Here is a 22330-nt window from a genome sequence, read left to right on the forward strand (position 1 = left end):
AAAAAAAAAAACACATCATAGTAAAATTAATACCTTCTCCGCTTCGCATCGAAGCTAATATTTAGTTTTATCAAAAAACCATGGTTATATTAAAGTATTAATATTATAACTATTACTATTAAAAAGTATTTTATTTAGAAGCCTTGTTTATGTTCCCTTGAACATTGACTTGAAAGAAAATAACTATCGATTGTTATTTTTTTTGGAATACCAGTTAGGTTGTGTTTTTGTTAAGAGGTCGGTTCTTTGAAAAATTAAAAAAGACAAGGTAAAGATCTTTTAGAATAATCAATTACTTGTTTGGTTTATTGTGAAAGTTATTATATAAAAAAATAGATTAGTTAGTCTTTAAAAAAAGGTTGAAAATCATGCCGAGTTTATTTCTCATAGTTTTGCTTATGGTATTAATAAAACTAATGTGACGGATCGTTAGCTAAAAAATTTAAAAATCAACGTAATAAAATTTTAAGATTTAATACAATTTAAATGAGTTAATTTTTCGTACTACAATATTGTATTTACTATATTGCGAAAAATAATAAAAATTTTTACAATTATTTTAAGCTAGTAAAATTGCAAAAATAGAACAGTATACAAATGGGTTTAATTTTGAATTCTAGGTATTCATAAACTAACTATAATTAACCATACTTCATGTAAAAAAAAAAGATAGTTGTTAAAAATATTATTATATAATGAAATTATAATGAAAACTTATTTAAGCTAAAACATTACAATAAAGTATTTATGGAGGAATATCATAGTAAGTCTTATAAAGGAAAAAAAAATTAATTGTAATAACAAATTAAAAGAGGAAATGGCAAGGAAGTCTGATATTTCATTGTCCAAAATACCTATGTACNTATCATAGTAAGTCTTATAAAGGAAAAAAAAAATTAATTGTAATAACAAATTAAAAGAGGAAATGGCAAGGAAGTCTGATATTTCATTGTCCAAAATACCTATGTACATGAATAGGAATCCAATAAATAAAAACCAAGTGAATTAATGACCAAAATAACATGATTATCAAAAATGATTGGAGATAAAAATTGTATTATTTTTAACGACTAAATAACATTAATTATCTGTTATCAAGAGCTGTTTTAAAAAATGAAGAATTTAATATTTCTGAAAGGATAGAAAGAGAGTTATTAAGATTCAAAATGGTATTAATGGTTGATTTGTGAATTGAAAAGCTTACCTTATCATCAGCATCGAATAAAGATTGAAAATTATAATTTGATAATGTTGAAATTATACTGCATATGTATTATATTAAAAAGATTAGAGCTCAAACAGCTTGCTTGTAAGAGACCACAGTGAGATGTGTAATATACAAGAGAGCTGGGTAGGACATTGGGAAGAATGCATCTATTTGGAAAAAATAAGGAAATGAAATTAAAAAATAAGGGTGATATAGATAAAATGTTGATCGATAAAGATTTAAAAGGAGCCTAAAGTGCCTTTGTTTTTAACAAGACATCTGAGATAAAAGTTTTGTTACAAAATTATTTATAAATAAAACCAATTAGATTTAAAAAACACTATTTTTGTCTAAAAAAGTCAGAAAAATAAAATAATCGTAAATTGCTAAGAAGAGTTTTTTATACTTTTGTTTAAAATAATTTTGTATTAATGTTATAGTGAATTTCAACGATTAATAATGATTATCAAGTATGTATTTAGTATTTGAATATAACCTTAAAATTACAGACTCCAATATCTACTATAAGGTTTTTTTATAGTTACTTTAAGATCTTAATAATACTTATGAATTTTTAATCGCATGTCTAGAATACTTTTATTAATAAATCTCAAAATTTTATATTATTAAATTTATTTATCTATTCTAACTTAGAAACTTCAATAAATATTACCAGTTCTGGGCCATAACGCATTTACGCAAATCTTATCCTTTTTAAATTCTTCAGACATTCCTAAAACGCACATAGACATTCCATACTTTGACATTGTGTAGGCACAGTGATCTTTGAACCAAACAGGATTTAAATTAATAGGTGGGCTAAGATTAAGAATATGAGCGTTGCTGCTTTTTTTCAAATACGGTAAACACGATTTTGAACTATCACAATGAAAACATTTTATATATTAAAAATTCTCTGATAGAAACTAAAATTCTAATAATAAATTAATATCAATTACACTAAATATGTTCCTCTTGCATTTACATTATTCATTAAATCATATCTTTTCATATCTGTATGCAATGTTGTTGTCAATGAAATTGCGCTCGCATTATTAATGACTATGTCTATACCACCAAATAAAGTTACAGCTTTCTCGACTGCACAAAGAACTTGTGATTCATCTCTAACATCGACTACACATGGAAGACATTTCCCACCTACTGCTTCAACTAATTCATAGAAAATATTTCTTAAATAACAAAATAAATATTGAGCAATAAAATATTAGTACATTTTGACGTTGCTGTTTTTGTTTTTGTCGTTGGTGTAAGTATTTTGGTTATTTTTGTTTTTCATATGTGAAAAAATTATATTATTTTGAATGCAATGTACCGAAAAGAGTAAAATGCATTTTTGACGAAAATGAGTTAAATGAGTAAAATAGCATGTTTTTAACTACGGCAGCCATTTGTACGTAGAATATAAGCCGCCCGACAAATTTTCTTTTAGCTTTGATGCAAATCTGAGAAGGTATTAATTTTACTATGATGTGTTTTCTTTTTTTTGTGTGTGACTGTTACCACTTATTGTCAACACTCATTGGACCGATTTTAATGAACAATACGTCCAAAGATCACAAATCGTATCTAGTCGAAGGACATTATCCTCAAAAATTGAAAAAAATTCCCTCGTTATCGTAAATGGGAGAAAACTCCCCAAAAAATACAACTTTAAAAATCAATAATTTTCGACATTATTACACTGCCATAAATTTTTCAAAAATGTGTGATTCAAAACAAACTTATTTTTATAGATACGTGAGGTATTTACCTATTATTTTATATACTTTTTTTGAAAATCTGACTCTTTACCTGCCCACAGAGAAGGATTTAAGAAGATAACTTTACCAGAAAAGTTAACTTTTCAATTTAATTTTTGAAAATGTCCCGAAAATACTGATACTTTTATATATATATATCTTAAATTAAAGTATATGTAATACACTTTAATAAGGAAAAAATAAAATTCGAACTTTATATTGTCTGCATGATGAAAATATCTACCATATTAAAAATTAAGTTATTTTTATGCTAAAATTCTCGATTTTTTATTTTTAAATTTATATTTCTATAACTTTTTGAAAAATATATGGATCAATAAAATTTTTCATGATACATACTACTTATATACCTCTTTCATACGACATATTTTGTTTTGAATAGGACTATTTCCCATCTAACATAAGCTTTAATTTTAAATACATTTAAAAGACGTAGTATTGAAAAGTTAAATTTTCTGGTAAATTTTTGTTATTTTAAATCCCTTTGTGGGCAGGTAAAGAATCAGATTTTCAAAATATGTATGTCAAATGAAAGGAAAATAACTATGGTACTTGTAAAAAGACAATTTGTATCAACCGCTTTTAAAAAATTCTTATATACTTCTATCTTACTATAAAATTAATTTTTTCATAAAAAATAAATATATATATTTTATAAGTTACTTTCTTGTGCCGTTGTATAAATGGTACCGGGTAGTTTAGGATGAGGCTCCGCCGTTTTAGCAGCAATAACTATATTTGCACCATCTTTAGCAGCTTTTAATGCGATTGCTTTTCCGATGCCTCTACTTCCTCCAGTAATAAATACAGTTTTACCATCAAGTTTTCTACGAATTTTAAAAATAATGTGTTAAAATGTATTGCATAAATAGTGTATAGACATTTTTTCATCAATTATGTATATCCAAAGAATAAATTGCACAGCAGTAAATAGATTATAATCATAATCAGTCTTATTCTCCTTAAAAAATGTTTTAAATGATTGTAGTTTCATAGTAATATTAACTATAATTATTTAAGTGTGTATGTGAATAAATTTCATATCTAATCTCATACTACATAATATTAAAATAATTTAATATTAATATCAAAGGTTACATAAGGTATCAAAAATGATAGGAAAAATCAATTCAGAACAAACTATTAGCTTTTATAAGTCGTATTAAAAATAAAGTTCAGCATAATAAGTCATGTCTCAAGTTCAAACTAATTAAACAAATTTTAATAAGTAAGAATAATATTAAAGTCTTAAATATATTTCTAACATTGAGATCCCCTTCAAAATTTTGATGGTTTACCTTTTCCGAAGAAATTACTTTATAGATGAAAAAAAGACAGTGATGGGAAATATCGCATAGTAACTATCCAACTATTCGAATTGTAGAAATATTGTAAAATAGATAATCTAATTTATATCTGTTCATATAGTTTTTTAATCAAGTATTTTAATAGTTTTTTTTTTTATATTTACAGAATTGAACATATATAACTAGAAAATTCCTAAAATAATTAATAGAATCAACATTTTTTATTACTTTCTAATAATAAAAAAATTTTAATTTCGATACAAAGATGAGAAGGTATAAATTTTATCTTGGTGCATTTATTTTTAGTGTACCTATCACTACTTTTTCTCAGCTTTAACTAGACTAGTATTTTTCAATGATACATCAAGTTCACAAAACATACCTAAATATAAACATTACCCTCAAAAATTGAAAAATTTTACCTCGTTTTCTATAAATAGAGAAAATTACAAAAAAATAATTAAATTAAATAAAAAAATTTTTTTTAATATTAGCAAATTTCAATAATTTTTACATTTTTTAACTTCAAACTGTCATAACTTTATGAAAAATTAACGAATCAAAGTAATTTTTTATTTTTATAAATATTTTAGTTATTTCCTTTTCTTAAGGTATTTTTTTTTTTGGGAAGGCTAATGGCTAACAACATTTTTACGGCGCATTTTAAAATTTTTAACCCATAAAGAGCTCTGCCCCCACATATTTTTCAAATAGATAAGTGACACGATAAGTGATAAGATAAATAGACACGATTATTTCTGTGGTGCTCGGGTAGAAGGGCTTAAGTATAAAAATTGCGTAAATGAGGTTATATACATCATAATATTTAAAAAGAAATAATCTTTTGTGTGGTATTAAAGGCTATGAAATGATTTTTCCCATAATGAATCCTGAGTGTTCTTAATATTTTTTGGTGTAACCTTAAACTTTATTATGATTTCAACAAAAATTGTAAAAATAATAAAATTAGCAAATAATGTAAATAAATGAATAAAGAACCATATACTATAAAAAAGGGGACTAAATTGTGTTTGAGGGATTAATGATTTGACCATTATCATCTCTGTCGCCAGTAAGAAAAGTCGTAAATTTTTATATATGCACAGGTGTTATCGAAATTGTGTATTAATAACTATTTTATTATTTTGTGTGTGTTACCATTATATATTTAGAATACAATTATTTATAACCGTTATAAAGACTTATTATTATTTTATTAAATTTCATTATTACTATTTTATTATTTTGTGTGTGCGGCTAAAATAAGCTGACATGTCTGTAGGTTACCCTATTTGTGACTATATTGTAACTTGAAAATGTTGTGCTGACTCCAAAGGTTTAAATTCCGACAAGTGTATTTGAGAAGTACCAAAGAAGCGTGATTAACGTTAACAGTAGAATTCGTTTCTTTTTGTGTGTGTATTGGTGTCTACGCCAAACGAAGCCGACTAAACTGTCGTAGATTTAAACTTACTTAAACAAATTATAATTATGTAAAAAACAAAAATGGAAAACGTTATTCATTTTTTTTATCCTTTTTTCTAATACCTTAAGTATTTATACAAGTTATTATTTATTGATATTTTTCGTTACTTAAAATATTGTTTTGAGTTTAAATGTGTTTTTGATAACGTTGTTTTATAAATAAACCTCAAACATTTATATTAGTAATTATGATTTTGTTTTATAAAAACAATAACCATGTCATAAACAAAACCCAAAAATTTACAATTCTTATTAATGTTTTTTATTCCATTTACAAATAATAAGAATAATATAGGAGACAAGTGACTATCCTGAGGATAATCAAATGAAGCTAACAGAAACTTAGATTTTGTTCCAAACACTTTTACCCATTACTATCTTGTATGGAGATATGAGTCAAACCGCGACAAAAGAGGTTTTGTTATTTCAAAATAGTAAATAAAATAAAAAAAGTATTATCTCATTACTAAACACTTAATATAAAAAGTATCTCACTTTATATCTTAATCACAAATTAAAAACAAAATGTCTGATCAATTTTCCTATTAACACACAAAAACAAAAAAAAGGGAAAAGTTTTTAATATCGATAAGATATGATCAATATTTTCACAAAATATTTGAAACATTAATTCGTCTATAAAGTCACAATTAAAGAGCTAAAAAATCTATTGTAACACCAAAATCCGCTCTTTCTCTTTAATAGTACTCCACGGAAAAATTAATTAATTACTTTTTTTTCAATTATCAAAATATATAATTTAGTTTTGATAACCTTTTTTGGCTTTTTACGTTACTAACATTTTTAAAAAAGGTTTTTTATTCTTGATAAAAATTTATTTTGGACTATAATTAGCTATGATACATTAATTGTATAAAGAAAACATTAATGACAAAGTGTAATTGGTGATAATAATAAAATAAGCGTAAAATGAAATTATTAAAATAAAATGAGCTAAACTTAACTTTTATAAGATGCATAAGAAAAATATAAATCAAAAACTGATCAAATCTAAAGTATGAGAGACCTAGTGATAGAATAGTGTGATAAATTTAATATCATAAAAATGTTTTTTTCATTTACTTACTTGGTATTTAACATTTTTTAAATTCAGCTTTGTATTTAACTTATATTATGAAATGATTCACTATACGTTATTTTTAAATGATTAACAGTTGAATGTTTCTCAAATTAATACTAAACACTTTCTCATTTGATTAAATTCTTAAAACTATTTCTCTGATTTTTTCTATGAATATTTATATATTAGAATTCGAGGAAGATAGTATTTCCATAGCTATTAACCTTTTAGGTCATCATTATATTCTAATATGATAAAAAAATACATAAAAAGTCTGTATTTTCGTTGTGCTATGTTATTCACAATATTAGGACAACTGGTTCGCTATGTCTCTACTAAACACCAGTAAAATAATTTTGAAGCATCATCTAGTTTAGTAATAATATTTAATAATTATATTAAAAATTGTAATTTATTACCAAAAATGACTTGTTCTTTGATCGTAGTATTTGATTAATCGCAGAAGATAAGTTACTCTTCTTTAAATCATATATTATATTAAATATGATATATATTATATTAAATTATTTTTAATTTCATATAATTTAGAAAGTAGTAAGTACTCCGTTACTATGTAAAATATTACGAAATCAACTAATTTTACCATAACTTGTATGATTTTTTACTTAATTCCCTTTATAGTTTCAAAACATCAGGATTCCGGATAGTTTTTTTTTTTTATCTAAAAATACATTGTACTAGATTTAATTTAATGTAGGTTAGTTAGGGAAATGTTTGAAATATTATCAATAAAAATTTCAAATAAAAATCGATGTTTTTTAGATACGTGTTTAAGCTAAAATATGGATGAAATACTGAAATAGTAGACAAAAAAATAGATGTAACTTAATTATAAGTGAATTATATTTAAGAACAAAGGTACCCAAAAACACTAGAAACTGTTTTTATTAGATTTGAAAGCTCTTCTATATACTATTAAACCCTCCCAACCCAATCCTCATTCGAAAATAGACTATTTACAAATGTTTATTTTTTAATTGCTTTTATGTTTGCTTAAGGTTAAATAAACAAATTAATTTGATGGCTCTACAAGTCAAAAAATGGTCATCAAATAAAAATTACCCTTCACACAAATTTAAAAAAATGTTTGCCTCACAGAAATATTATCCTACAGACGCCGAGCTAATAAATCTAAACACATTTACGGAAAAGACAATAGTTCCATTGTTTAAATATTATTACATAATAAAATTATGCAAAATTATTAACAATATAATATAGTGTAACATCAATAAACAAACTAAATTACAGCACTTCTTTTGATTAATGCAAAATCTAAAATTTTTATAAAATATTTTAAATTTGGTAAACAAAATTTATTTTGCAGTGGAGAATCCTTTAGGATACATAGATTGCCATTTCCAAGTATCTTCGCACATCTCTTTAAGAGTTTTCTTTGCTTCCCATCCTAAAAACGATTTAGCTAATGATGCATCACAGTATGAAGAAGCACAATCCCCTTGACGACGTCCAACAATTTCATAAGGAATTTTCCGACCACTTACTTGACTAAATGTTTCAATAACCTGAAAACAATTATTTAATTTAAATATAATAACATTTTAAAATTATGCTATAACGATTAGTAGCTAGAATTTCATAAATCTTTGTGGGAGCACAATAAAAAAATCTACAAAATACCATATTTTGTTCAGTCAAAAAGTTGTATTGAACAATTTAAAACTTTGATCAATTACTATAAAATAAATTAATAGTAGTGGCTTATTTTTACCAAAATATATTTAGTAGACAGCGGTCTATTTAATGTCATAGTCATGAGCATGGAACTCGATGAATAGATACTTTAATTATACCTGTATGTGTATGTTTGTAACTTTGATAGGAAAATATTGATAAAGTTGACGTTTTCATTGTTACATAGGATAAATGGACGTCATGAATAAATCTATAAAAACTATCTATATATTGTATAGTGTATGTCTAGTACGGCAAATGTACAATTTTTGTAATACTATTTTCGCAGTTTAAGTTTCAATGATATAAAATAAATAAATTAAATAAGTTAATTATATTCGGTAGTATACTTACCAAGTATACAATATACTAACAACTATATTTAGTATAAGTAAGTATTACTTAGTATGTATAGAATATATCCATTAAATAGATTAAATTTTCAAAAAATCTTAAACTTGATGACAGTTCTAAAGTTTGCACAACTTTTTGTTAGTATTAACAAATATTCAAAAAATAAACCGGACCCTAATTTTTTTTTTTTTTCAATGTCCAAACCAATTCAACTTGAAAATAATACTAATATGAAAATTAATTCAATCGGAACCCATATATATTTTAAATAACTCCAATCCGCTATAAAATTCTGAAAATTAGTTTGATCCGACTGGATTTATAAAATAAATAATATATTTCTTCTTTTGTTATTTTATTTTTATATGATTTAATTAAATTTTCTGTTCTACAATTTTTTAGCTTCGAAGGTATTGGTTTTACTAAGATGTGTTTATTTTTTTTTTGTGTGTCTGTTACCACTTATTCTCAGCTCTCACCGAACCGATTTCTTTCAATGATACGTCAAAAGATCACAAATCGTATCTAGTTGAAGACATTACCCTTAAAAATTGAAAAAAATTCCCTCGTTCCCCGCAAATGGGGGAAATATCCAAAAAAATTACAAATTTAAAAATCGCTAATTTTCGAAATTTTTTCACNGGGGAAATATCCAAAAAAATTACGAATTTAAAAATCGCTAATTTTCGAAGTTTTTTCAATTTTTTTTACTTAAAATTGCCACAACTTTTTTAAAAATAACCAAATCAATATAATTTTATAAAGATGCATGATATAATTACCTTTCATTTGGTATATATTTTTTTTATATCTGACCCTTTACCTGCCCACAGGGGGGGATTTAAAATGACAACTTTTTCAAAAAAATTAATTTTTTCAACTTGACTTTTGAAAATTTTCAGAAAAGTCTGACACTTTTATATATATCTTAAATTGAAGCTAATGTAATATACTCTATCATGGAAAAAAAAATTTCGGACTTTATTTTATATTCACGGTGAAAATGGCTACCGAATGCTATTTTTGTGTGAAATTTTTCGATTTTGTATTTTACATTTTTAACTTTATAATGCTATAACTTATTGAAAAGTGTATGGATCAACACAATTATTTTATGAGAAATAATATTTTTTTATAATCCCTTTTTCATTTGATATACTTTATCTGAATCAGGATATTAATAACGAACTAGCAGATCATGTTGCTTTTGGAATAATCCACCAATTTTTAAAATTAAACACTATTTAAAGATTTGCATCGAAGCGTTTTTTTTTATAGTGATTTTAATCACTGTCAGATATCATTATACTTGATCCAACTATGCCACGTCACCACTGTGCCGCGACCCCCCTGTGCNCACCACTGTGCCGCAACCCCCCTGTGCTGGGTTTTTTTAATTCGATCATATTCGAAACATTTTACATATGATCCAAAGTCGATCTGATATAATTAGAATTTTTAAAAGTTCAACCTAGTCTAATTTTAAAACACTCAGTTCAGATCTAATCCAAAAAAATTTATGAGTGGTCTGAAATTTCAACCCAATCTTATTTTTGAAATAGCCTAATAATCTGACCACTAGAAAGAACATAGTCAAATCAAAATCCAATACGACTTTGGGTTGGGGTAGATTAGTTCAGCCCATGCAGAGCTCTAGTATACATTGTCTCCTATTAAAATTCGTGACTGGTTTAGTATAGAACTTCACTATTTCAAAAGAAATCATAAAAGAGTAGTCGTTAAGATTATTCGTAATTTAATTTCCTAAATATCAACATGAATATACATTACATTAAACATGCTTTTATTGAACATTTAATATATAATTAAAATAAACACAAAATAATCAAAACGTTACCTGAAATAAATACAGAAATGGTTTTAACAACATTAAAGGCACTAGTGCAATAACCAAATACGTTCACTTCTAAAATATTTTTATAAGAAAAAAATATTATTTTATATTAAAACGCAGAAGAAAATTTATTATTTACAATTAAAAAATTTTGTAGAGTTCTTTATTTTTATAACTCCACGAAATATTATTGGACATGACTGTATTTTGCACCTATATATAAATCATTTTTTCCTGATTTAATCATGTAAAAAATATATTTGCAAAAATAGTGGCATACCTAGCTATTACACTATAACTAGCCTACTGTTTCCAATTATAAAATTCAACAATACACAATAATGTATAGGAGGGGGTTCAGTAAGTAAGGAAACGGGTTTCTATTGTTCTCATTGTTTACCTGTTTCCTTACTTACTGAACACATGTATAATTACCTATATAAATATGTAATATATAATACTACCTGTAATACAGAAAAACCATTTCCCGTCCCTAAATTAATTGCTACTGCTCCATTTACACTATTCGTTTCTATTTTTTTAACGGCGCTGACATGTCCATCAGCAAGATCCATGATATGCAAGTAATCTCTTACACCAGTTCCATCTATTGTATCATAATCATTGCCAAACACTTTTAAACAAGGTCGATTACCAACAGCCACTTGAGCAACAAATGGCATTAGATTATTAGGTATTCCAGTAGGATCTTCACCTAATTGTCCTGATGGATGAGCTCCAACAGGGTTGAAATATCTTAAAATAATAACATTCCATTCCTAAAATTCAAATATAAAACAATAAATAATTTGAGCAAAAATATAAAAACAAAGTACTACTATAATTGCTAAACTAACTTTATCTGAATTACATAAATCTTGTAAAATCCCTTCAATATAATATTTAGATTTTGCATACCCATTAAGCAAATTTTGTCCTACAGAATGTGATTCAGTAATTGGTAAAAATTTCGGTTCTCCATAAACTGTAGATGAAGATGAAAACACTAGTTTTTTAACATTGTGAGCTTTCATTATCTAAATTAAAAGATACTCTAATTTAATTTATTTTTTGAAAAACATTGAAATTAATAATTTGTTTTAGTGTGTTTCCTATATAGGGAGTGTTGTGGCACAGTGATCATTCAGTTACTGTCTTAGCTCTAATTTTCATCTTTACTATTTTCTATTAGTTACCGGTAATCTACCATACGAGAATTTTAATAATGACAAACACCATGCCTTCATATTGGTTTCCTCAGTCATAATAAGGTTGCAACAGGTCGACAGGTGGTGTAATATACCATAAAATCGTTAAGACAAAGGCAAACCTAAATAGTTGGGTTAAGCTATGGTGATAATGATGTTATCTATATAAAGGAAAGAAAAGTATTTCCATTTTCCCCATTTTTTATAGAAATTAATCTGTTTTTTACTTTTTAAATAGTCTAATATATTGGGTTTAAAATTTTTATTTTTAAAAATAATAATAACCAATCATTTTCCTCGTGGATAGGGTAAAAGAATACTTTACGGTCCTTCTGATAGTCGTAAGACTAATGAAGTTGTGTCAGATCAAAAACTGGTATAAAATGTTGTCAAAAAGAATGAAGAGTCCTGACAGAACTTATGCAGATTTTCTCGGATATACGCGGGGACAACAGGCGAGAGGAAATAAAATAGTTAGAGACGGAAAAGACCTAAGGAATAAAGTATTAATACCAGTCGGACAACTTGTGCGGTAGCTGTTTCACTAGCCATGTGTACAGGTTTACCCAACGCTTATAGTGTAAACGGTATAGGCACATCATCACTCAATTCTAGTCTGGACTCATGTATAAAGGAGAAAAATAGATACAAAGTAAGAATAGGTACGTAGAGTGTTGGAACAATAACTGGTAGAAGTAGAGAATTAGTAGAAGATTTGAAGAGGTTAACATTTGTTGTGTCAGGAAGCTAAGTGAAAGGGAGAGCATGCAAGAAAAATAGGTGAGGGTTATAAAATAATATACTTAGGTAAGTCTAATACAAAAAATGGATAATAATAAATGAGGAGATGAAAAGTAAGGTAGTAGAAGTAGCTAGGAAAAATGACAGAATTATAATCGTAAAATTGATTTTCGAAGAAAAAGTGTTGAATGTAATAAGTGCCTATGCAATAGTGATGGGAAATATGGAATAGTAACTACCGAACTATTCGATAATCATCCAAAAACTATTCGAATAGTAAAAATATTCGATAATTACACAATATATTCGAATAATTGTAAAAACTATTTGATAGTCTATTCGAATTGTTTTTATACAACCGAATAGTTTAATTTTTGCATAAACTATAGAATAGTTTTAAAAACTATCGAATAGTTTAAAATACTCGAATATGCCCATCACTATGCACCACAACAAGGATTTGATGAAATAGACAAGTGTGTTGGAGAGAGATTGGAGAGGTGATGCAAGGAGTACCTGACAATGAGGATGCGGTTATAGGTGGAGATATGAATGGATATATAGGTAATGAGAGGAGAGGATATGAAAAAGTACATGGAGGGTATGGTTCCAGTAAAATCCAGAAAAAATCTTATATTTCGCAGTATTACATAATCTTGCTGTGGTTAATATATATTTTAGAAAGAGAGAAGAACATTATATAACTTATAAGAGTGGGAGGTATAGATCACAGATTGATTATTTTATATGGGAGAGAGCATTAAGTGAGTAAAATATTGTAAAGTTATACCAGGCGAGAGTGTAACTTCACAACATAGACTGAAGGTAATCGAGTTTTGGTGTAGTGGGAAGAGAATATACAAAACTAGAAAGAACACAGGAGAAAAAATCGAGGATCCAATAGTGAAATTTGAAAGGGGAAAATGAAAAAAATTTTTATAGGCGATAAGAGAAGACGGTGTGGATTGTGAGGGAGACATAAATAAATTATGTGTGAAATAGATTTTCTAGTTTTGTAAAGAATACTACAAAGGTAGTGAGAGTAGAATGCCAGGAAACAAGGAAATCTGATGGTGGGATGAGGACGTTCAAAAAATCATAGAATTTAAGAAAAAGCAATTAAAAGTAAGGCAGAAGAGCAACAGGAGAGAAGACTGGCTGGAGTATAAACGCTTGTGCAATTAGTAAAGTGTTCAGTAAGTAAGGCGAAGTTTAAGTGGTATGATAAGTTGTATGATAGACTAGGAACAAAGGAAGGCGAAAAAGAAGTCTATAGACTTACAAATACAAACCTCGAATTTTTGAAGAATATTATATAAAACGATATATTATATAAAATATATTATATAACATATAATTTATATGTTCGATATATTATATAACGAATATTATATAAAAAAAACCTTTATTACAGATTTTCAAGTGATTTTTTAAATAAAAATCAATATACAAAAAAAAAACCTTATGTAAAGACGACTATTTTGATACATAATTTTTAAAAATATATTGCATTTTTTACATGTGATAACAATATATAGATAACACAAAAATAATTAAATAGTTTATTTATTTTACTTTGTTATTTTAAACGTTTCAATACCTCATTATAACCTTTTCAAATTTTATACTGACTTTAATATAAATTGTTTGATTTAGTAGAAATAAAGTCTTCTATAATCTTAATATTATCTTAATATCTTGAGGTTGTAAAAAATATTTAATTGTTTTCATTGCTAGTGAATTTTCTGGTAATAAATACCATAAATGGTTTCAAAACTTTTGTACTGTTAACAAGCTTATATTTTCATCAATATCATTATATAAAAAAGACTTTTTAAGAAACATAAGTAAAAAATAGCGCTTTTGTAGCGTTTGTAGCGTTTATTCACGCTATAATATATACTTTTGAAAGACACATATATCTTGCTCAAATTAGCCAACTTTATCATCTCATTACACTAAAGTGATTGAACGAATTTTTTTCAAATTTACATAGTAATTACCTTTTGGCAATTAAAACGTCTGGTGAAAATTTGATGATGGAGAAATAATTTGAACGCTACTTATAGAATTTACAAAATTTACAATTTGCGTATTATGGAAAATCTACTAACTACGTAATTTTCTAGTTTTGTAAAGAATACTATAAAGGAAGTGAGAGTAGAATGCTAGGAAACAAGGATATATGGTTCAAAAAATTATAGAGTGTAAGAAAAAGTAATTCAAAGTATGACAGAAGAGCAACAGGAGAGAAGACTGGTTGGAGTATTAACGCTTATGCAAAGAAGTCAAATGTGCAGTAAGTAAGGCGAAGTTTAAGAGGTATAACGAGTTGTATGATGGCTTGGAACAAAGGAAGGCGAAAAAGAAGTCCATAGACTTACAAAAATAAGAGAAAAAAGGTCTATAGGTTATCACTATGCAAGGTTAGGGTGGTTCTTATTTTACGAATTTCGAAATTTCTTTCAAAACACCTCTCAATTATTTTAATTAAAAACTATAAGAGTGAGAGTAATAAATTACAGATAGCGTAAAGCAAGTAAAAGTGTATTGTTCTAAGGCTTTTTAAATCGCTAAAGCATTCGTTTTTTTCCGTTTTAAATATTATAGAACTAAAACTGATTTAAAGAAAAGTAATTCGTTGTACAAAATAAATACTATAAATAATTGTATAATTAAATTTAAAGAAAAAATGATCAGATAATAAAGATTTTTTATAGTATATTGATTTTTATTGAAAAAATCACTTCAAAATCTCTAATATAGGTTTTTTTTTATTGATTTATAAAATATTCTTCAAAAATCCGAGGTCAAAACTTTAAAATGCTGTGAGTTTCGATTTAAATTTTTCCAAAAGACCTTAGAGTGGTGTCTCAAAAAGAATTTCGAAATTCGTAAAATGAGGACCTTATATTGTAAGGTGTATAAAAAGTGTTCATAGTAAGGTGCTATTGAGTGATGATGATGTGAATAAAAGGTGGAAAGAATATTTTGAAAAGTTACTGAATGAATAGTATCCAAAAGAGGCATTAGAGGATATCTCGTGAAACGAAGGACTGGTGGATTTAATTAGTGAGAAAGAGGTATGGACGGCTGAGACATCAACGAAAAAGGATAAAGCAGTAAGACCAGATGAAGTGCCAGGAGAAGTATGGAAAAGAGTAATATTTTAGGTATTTGTGGGTTTAAAATTTAATGAAAAACCTGAAATATTCTTCAATTATTAATTTTGAATTATTGGTAAAGAGGATGCATGTTGGTAGCCTACTTGTGGCCACCCTTGCACACAGTCTCTTATCTTAGAGACTGTGACCAATAGCTAACAATCTCGACGGACGACCATCGATTCTCTATCGCGCGTCCCATACAACAACACAACATACACGAGACCTCCCCCCCCAAATAGCCCTTTTAATGGCTACTCTGACGATGATTGAGATCGTTCAGATCTCTATAATCAATCTTGAACCGAGCTTAAAAAATTTGAATATTATACAAATCAATGTAGAAAGCCTATCTAGAGCAAAGCGCACATATTTGAAAAGAATCGTCGACGAGCAAAATGCGGATGTACTATGCCTCCAAGAAACCCACGTTTCGGATGACACCCAATATGATAGATTACATATTAAAGGGTTTAAAATCGCATGTCTAGATCCTCATGCAAAATATGGAACTGCTATTTATATACGGAAAGGCATTTTAGATTACTTAATTACCATTCCTATAAAAGTATAAACAATTTCAATTATTAGCACACCTATCGAGGGCGTAAATATATACAATACTTATAGGCCAGCAACCGAAAATCAAAGCCCAATTAGTATCTATAGTGTTAGTAGAAAACTCACAAATAAAAATCGATAAACGACACAAAAAAATAATCAGATCCCATTTTCACCACATATCTAAAATTCATCAGCCACATAATATCTCCCAAGTATGTATCAGTAGTACGGAATTATGCAACGCAATAACAGAATTAAAAGCAGGCAAAGCGCCTGGGAAAGATGGAATTCATCCAGAATTTCTACGTAACTTAGGCCCTAAAACCCATCTTTGGATTGTAGAAGTTTTTTACGCGATCTACAAAAGTAATAGAGTCCCTAAAAGTTGAAAACTGCTAATGCACAATTAAAAACTGGTAAATCCATCAACAACCTAACCAGCTACCGGCCTATATCACTGTTGAGCGTACTCTCAAAATTAATAGAGAAAATAATTCCGAAAAGAATATCCCCACTCATCGAGCCAGCAATCCCATCGTATCAAAGCAGGCTTCGAACAAACCGAGGTTGCTGCAACCAAGTACTATCTTTAACATCACACTTAGAAAAAGGTTTCAATGATAAATTAAAATCAGGAGCTGCCTTTATAGACCTCTTTGCAGCATATGATACTGTTATTGTATAGTCAACAATGGAGCCATTATTTTGTGTGATGCAACTAAAGGAAAGTTTAGGGAAAAAAAGAAAAAACTTTGTATGGTATTTATAGATTTGGAGAAAGCGTATGATAGAGTACCGAGAGAGGTTCTAAAGTGGGCATTAATGAGAAAAGAGGTCCCGAAAAGATACATTAATATAATAGAGGATATGTATGATGGCACTTGTACTAGGGTAAAAAGTATGGGACGAGTAACAGAAGGTTTTCGGGTAAGAGTAGGAGTACATCATGGTTCTGCTTTAAGCCTTTATTTATTTTCTTTAGTGATGGATGAAATTACTAGAGAAACACAAGGAGAGGTACCGTGGTGCATGTTGTTTGCTGACGATATAGTGTTAATAGGAGAAAATAGAGAGGAAATTAATTAAAGGCTAGAGGCGTGGAAGAATTTTCTTCAGCTCTTAAAGAAAAGAGTTTAAGAATAAGCAGAAGTAAGACAGAGTATATAGAGTACGAGTTTGACAAAGGAAAACACGAAGTAGGTGAAATGAGGTCAGTGACAATAGGCAAGGACGTGATTGGATAGGTGGAGAGTTTTAAATATTTAAGGTCAGTTGTGCAAAAAAGTGGTATTGACGAGGATGTAAAACACAGAATTAAGTGCGGGTGGTTGAAGTGGAAAGAAGCGTCTGGCGTCTTATGCGATAAAAGAATTCCAATGAGGCTGAAAGGTAAATTCTACAAGACTGTAGTGAGGCCAGCTATGATATATGGTTCATAGTGTTAGACGGTTAATAAGAAAGTAGAGCAGAGAATGAGTCTAGCAGAGGTGAGAATGCTTAGATGAATGAGTGAAGTTAGAAAAGATAGAATAAAGAACGAGCATATAAGAGAGAGTATAGGTGTAGCATCAATCGTGGATAAGATGAGAGAAAATAGACAGATGGTTTTGGTTATGAGGAGAGGAGAATTGGAAGCTGTAAGAACAGTTATAGAAATGAATGTTGAAGGAAGAAGAGATAGAGGAAGACCAAAAAGAGATGGAGGGATGCTATTGAATGCAATATGAGGCCAGATGATGTGAGTGTTTAGGATGTGGGAGATCGTGTCAAGTGGAAGTTTAGAATAAGAATGGCCGACCCCAAGTAGTTGAGATTAAGGCTAGTAAAAGAAGAATAATAATAATAATCGAAAATATCTGAAAAACGTAATCCGGTCCCTTATATTTTGGATCCAGCAACTGTTTTACTGGCAAGAGCCCAGTATGTAATTGAAATCTTAAACTATTAATTTTATTTGATTTAAATTATCACCCTAATATCTTTATAATAAGGCAAAAAAAATTAAATAAATAAAATAGGAAATCCTAATTTAAATAATATATTATTTGACATACCTCAAATAAATTTATGGATCCAGATACATTAACTCGATAATATGTTAATGGAATTACGCACGATTCGCCTACAGCTTTTAAGCCAGCAAAATGAATAACACAAGAAATATCATGCTAAAAAATAAAAAATAAATTTAATTAAAATACAATAATTGTAGCCGCGTTAATTTTTCCTGGCTTTTTGAGTTAAATATTATTAATTTAAAACTAAAAAATATTTAACTCAAAAAGCCAGGAAAAATTTACGCGGCTACGTATTTCGGACACAATGTTCCATTATCAACACTAAACACATATTGACTAAGATAGTAAAAAAAAAACTTCTTATATACTTCTAGTGGACCTCATCACCTAGTGACATTATCAATAGTATTATTATCACATTTTGCCACTTTACACAAGTTTAATAATGAATTTTCTGAGGACAAGATCCCAATTAATTAAATTTTTCTTATTTTTAAACATTTGTATTGCCTCCTTTATATTAAGTTCCTTGTAATAATTTACGTTTTTAATTAGTTTTATTTTAATTAATAAATCCAAAAAGTATTTATCCCTCACGTTCTGTTTCTAAGTGAATTTAATCAATGGGTAAAAAAAATTAAAATTTTTTATGTAGTCCTACGTATTAAAATACTTGTTCATTACTGCAAAAATATCATCTCCATACCTAACCCAATTTTTTAGAAAATCACTATAGGTGTCTTTTAAATTATTTTCGTAACTAGTCATGAAAAATAAAATGCTAAAAATGGTGTTAACGGATATTATTTTTAACTTAAAAGATATTGATTTTTTGAATTGATGAAAACACCCTTATTAAGTGTTTACCAAAATTATAAGTTGTGTCTATAATACTCGACACAATAGGTTTCATATTGTTTCTCAGCTTTTGTATTTTTGACAAAGCATATATTTTAGGTATTTGTGGGTTTAAAATTTAATAAAAAACCTGAAATATTCTTCAATTATTAATTTTGAATTATTGGTAACTTTAGTAGCTTCCCTTATCATTTTACTTAATGGATTCTTTTTAATTTCTTTATAGGGACCCTCTTGAATCATTTTTAATACTCTATTAAAATAATTTTTATTTTTTAAGTCCTATATGAGTTGTGAATGTTCTTAATTTTTTCCTAAACCCCATTTACTTACAACAGAATTTTTTCTTAAAAAATTTAAAGACTCTCTTCCTACTAAGTTTTAATTATTAAAATCAACACATTTAACCCTTATTTTAATGTCTACTAGGAGATCTACCATCAAAAATTGTTTTGGTAAAAAACTTGTTTTAAGATATGACTTCAAAATCTTCGACAGAAAAACCAACGTGTAATTTTTAAATAAATCGTACCCCTATTTTTTAGAAAATGAAACTTCCGGACTTTTATTAAAATTATATCTTTGCCCTTATTTTTGTGTTCTGAAAGTAAATTTTGAAAGTTTTTCTTTTATTTTTTTTTCGAATTTATGCTCAATTGCTTGATACATCTTCTGTACAAAGATTTCCCACTGTTATTGACTTAAACTGTTTAAAATTAAATTGATAAGTCCCCATTTCTAATCTATTTCTATTACGATTGGTAACATTGTTCCAGAAAAACGTGTCCGCGATTTTTGAGTTAAATATTTTAATAAAGTTATAATAATTAATTAATTTGTACATAAAAGTGTGTTTTGATCCATCTTTTGATATTATAGCCCTTATTGAAGACTTAAATTTTATTATAACACATTATTCTATATTTGTAAAAAAAAATTTTGTACATTACACTTGAATATATGAACTACATTTGGTAAAAAAAATAAAACGCACAACAAAAAGTTTGAATACTTAACAACTATTTTATGAAACTATTTTCTGCGTGTTGAATAGTTGATCCACAATATTTAAATAAACGAATAAAATCGATTTCAACGGTTTAGAAAAAAAATTTTTTTTAAATGTTTATAACTAATCTCCATTTATTAGCTTTTTTGATAATAACATTTTTGTCGTCAAACATTTAGTTCTATAAATTATATTTTTTCTATAAATAGCATAATTTGTAAGATAAAATATAAAATTGAAAATCTACCTTTACAATCGAATATTCATCCATCTTGTTGCATGCGTTAATGTAACTCCTCAATTTCAACCAAATTGTTTACAAATTATTTGTTTACTTAATGGAACAATTCTAGGGGGTTTATTGAATGAATTTTATAACTTCATTTTTAAGAACCGCTCTAATAGCCAATAATAGTATGTGTGTTTTTTATAAATCGCTTAGTTTTAAAAAAAAGTTAAACAACAATCAACAAGGAAAGAAATTGGCCTATATTTATGCAACTAGTTTACTAGCATAAAAATACATTAAAATAACTATAGGGGTTTATATGTATATTAAATTATAAAATTAGTTTTTACTTTTAATTAGTTTTACTACAATATAATATATAATTTTAATATAATATATTATATTAAGAAATAAAATATTTATTTATGATGTTAAGTGAAATGAAATTAGGGTTTAAAGTGAAAAAAAAGTATTCAAAAGGACTGTAATTACATTATTATATCGACCGTTCTACGTAGCTATGGATTGCCTTACAGAAGGAGGGTGTAAGTCGATGAAATAAGACACTACTCTTTTAAAGATGCCAATTTGAGTGTTAATAAAAGGGTAATTCCTTTTTTTTTTAAATCATTATATAATAATTTTGAAAGACACTGAAAATAAAATTAATGTCCAATTGACCTTTTTCTTGAATAGGACATTTTTAAAGCTCTTTTAGAGGAAGAGGAACTAAGTCCCCTTACATTCTTTTCANTCTTTTAGAGGAAGAGGAACTGAGTCCCCTTACATTCTTTTCACTTTAGCATTTTTTCATAGATTTTATTATTAAATTATCTATTTAAGCCTTGTATAAAATATAATAATAGCATACCTTATCGAAGATTTGTGCAACTGAGTTATAATCTAATAAATCAACATTATAAAATGTCACTTGTTTTCCAACAATTTCTTCAACTTTTGTAATTGGTACTGGTTTTTGTCCTTCGTCTCCTATTATTTTTAATTAAACACAAATTTATACATATAATTAAAGTTTTGATTGGCAAAATAAATAAAAAAAGTTTAGGTACATTTTAAGAGTTTTGTGAACCCATACTATACACTATTAAATATTAAATACTATGCATGATAGAGAAAAATTAATATCACTTTATGTGCCATATATAGATAATATTAAAAACCCAGCACAGTGGGGTCGCGGCATAGTGGGGATGTTGCATAGTTGGGTCCAGTATAGATTTAATCTGACAGTGATTAAAATCACTATCATAAGAAACGCTTCGATGCAAATCAGTAGATAGTGTTTAATTCTAAGAAATTGGTGGATAATTACAAAAGCTACATTATCTGCTAGTTTCTTATTAATACCCTGATTAAGATAAAGTATGTCGAATGAAAAAGGGATTATTAAAAAATATTATTTCTCATAAAAAAATTGTGTTGATTCGTACACTTTTCAATGAGTTATAGCATTATAAAGTTAAAAATGTAACCAACCCAACCCAACATCAACTCCTATTTCCTTAATTATATCCAGATTAGTAATTATTTTAATTATATATTATATAATTTTTATAATTAATTATTTTCAAATTATTATTGATTTTTAATATGTTAAAAGTAATCATTTTGAACCTACTTCTTTTTGTTCTTTAAAGTGAAAGTTTTAATAAAAAAAAAATGAATTTATTACCATAACTTTTAACTCAACTTGCAAGTTTGAAATAAATATTATTAAATAGAAAAAAAT

The 22330-nt window shown here is 27.0% G+C and overlaps 2 protein-coding genes across 2 annotated transcripts in view; both read right to left on the reverse strand.

Moving 5' to 3' along the window:
* The window catches only part of LOC126906887 (hydroxysteroid dehydrogenase-like protein 2), a 13296-nt gene extending 6268 nt beyond the window's left edge, over window positions 1-7028 (reverse strand). The window contains exons 1-4 of the mRNA XM_050687810.1: window positions 6871-7028; window positions 3655-3818; window positions 2167-2380; window positions 1881-2086 (exon numbers count right to left, since the gene is read on the reverse strand). Coding sequence (XP_050543767.1) covers window positions 1881-2086; window positions 2167-2380; window positions 3655-3818; window positions 6871-6884 — 598 coding nt within the window. The 5' untranslated portion in view covers window positions 6885-7028. The remainder of the gene's footprint in view (window positions 1-1880; window positions 2087-2166; window positions 2381-3654; window positions 3819-6870) is intronic.
* A 997-nt stretch (window positions 7029-8025) lies between these two features.
* LOC126906617 (UDP-glucose 4-epimerase-like) overlaps window positions 8026-22330 on the reverse strand; it is a 22347-nt gene continuing 8042 nt past the window's right edge. Inside the window, exons 3-7 of the mRNA XM_050687291.1 lie at window positions 21452-21570; window positions 18521-18634; window positions 11647-11826; window positions 11254-11568; window positions 8026-8411 (exon numbers count right to left, since the gene is read on the reverse strand). Of these exons, the coding sequence (XP_050543248.1) occupies window positions 8202-8411; window positions 11254-11568; window positions 11647-11826; window positions 18521-18634; window positions 21452-21570 (938 nt within the window). The 3' untranslated portion in view covers window positions 8026-8201. The remainder of the gene's footprint in view (window positions 8412-11253; window positions 11569-11646; window positions 11827-18520; window positions 18635-21451; window positions 21571-22330) is intronic.

This window comes from Daktulosphaira vitifoliae, unplaced genomic scaffold (assembly GCF_025091365.1).
Source record: "Daktulosphaira vitifoliae isolate Bord-2020 unplaced genomic scaffold, ASM2509136v1 Scaffold_5, whole genome shotgun sequence".
NCBI lineage: Eukaryota > Metazoa > Arthropoda > Insecta > Hemiptera > Phylloxeridae > Daktulosphaira > Daktulosphaira vitifoliae.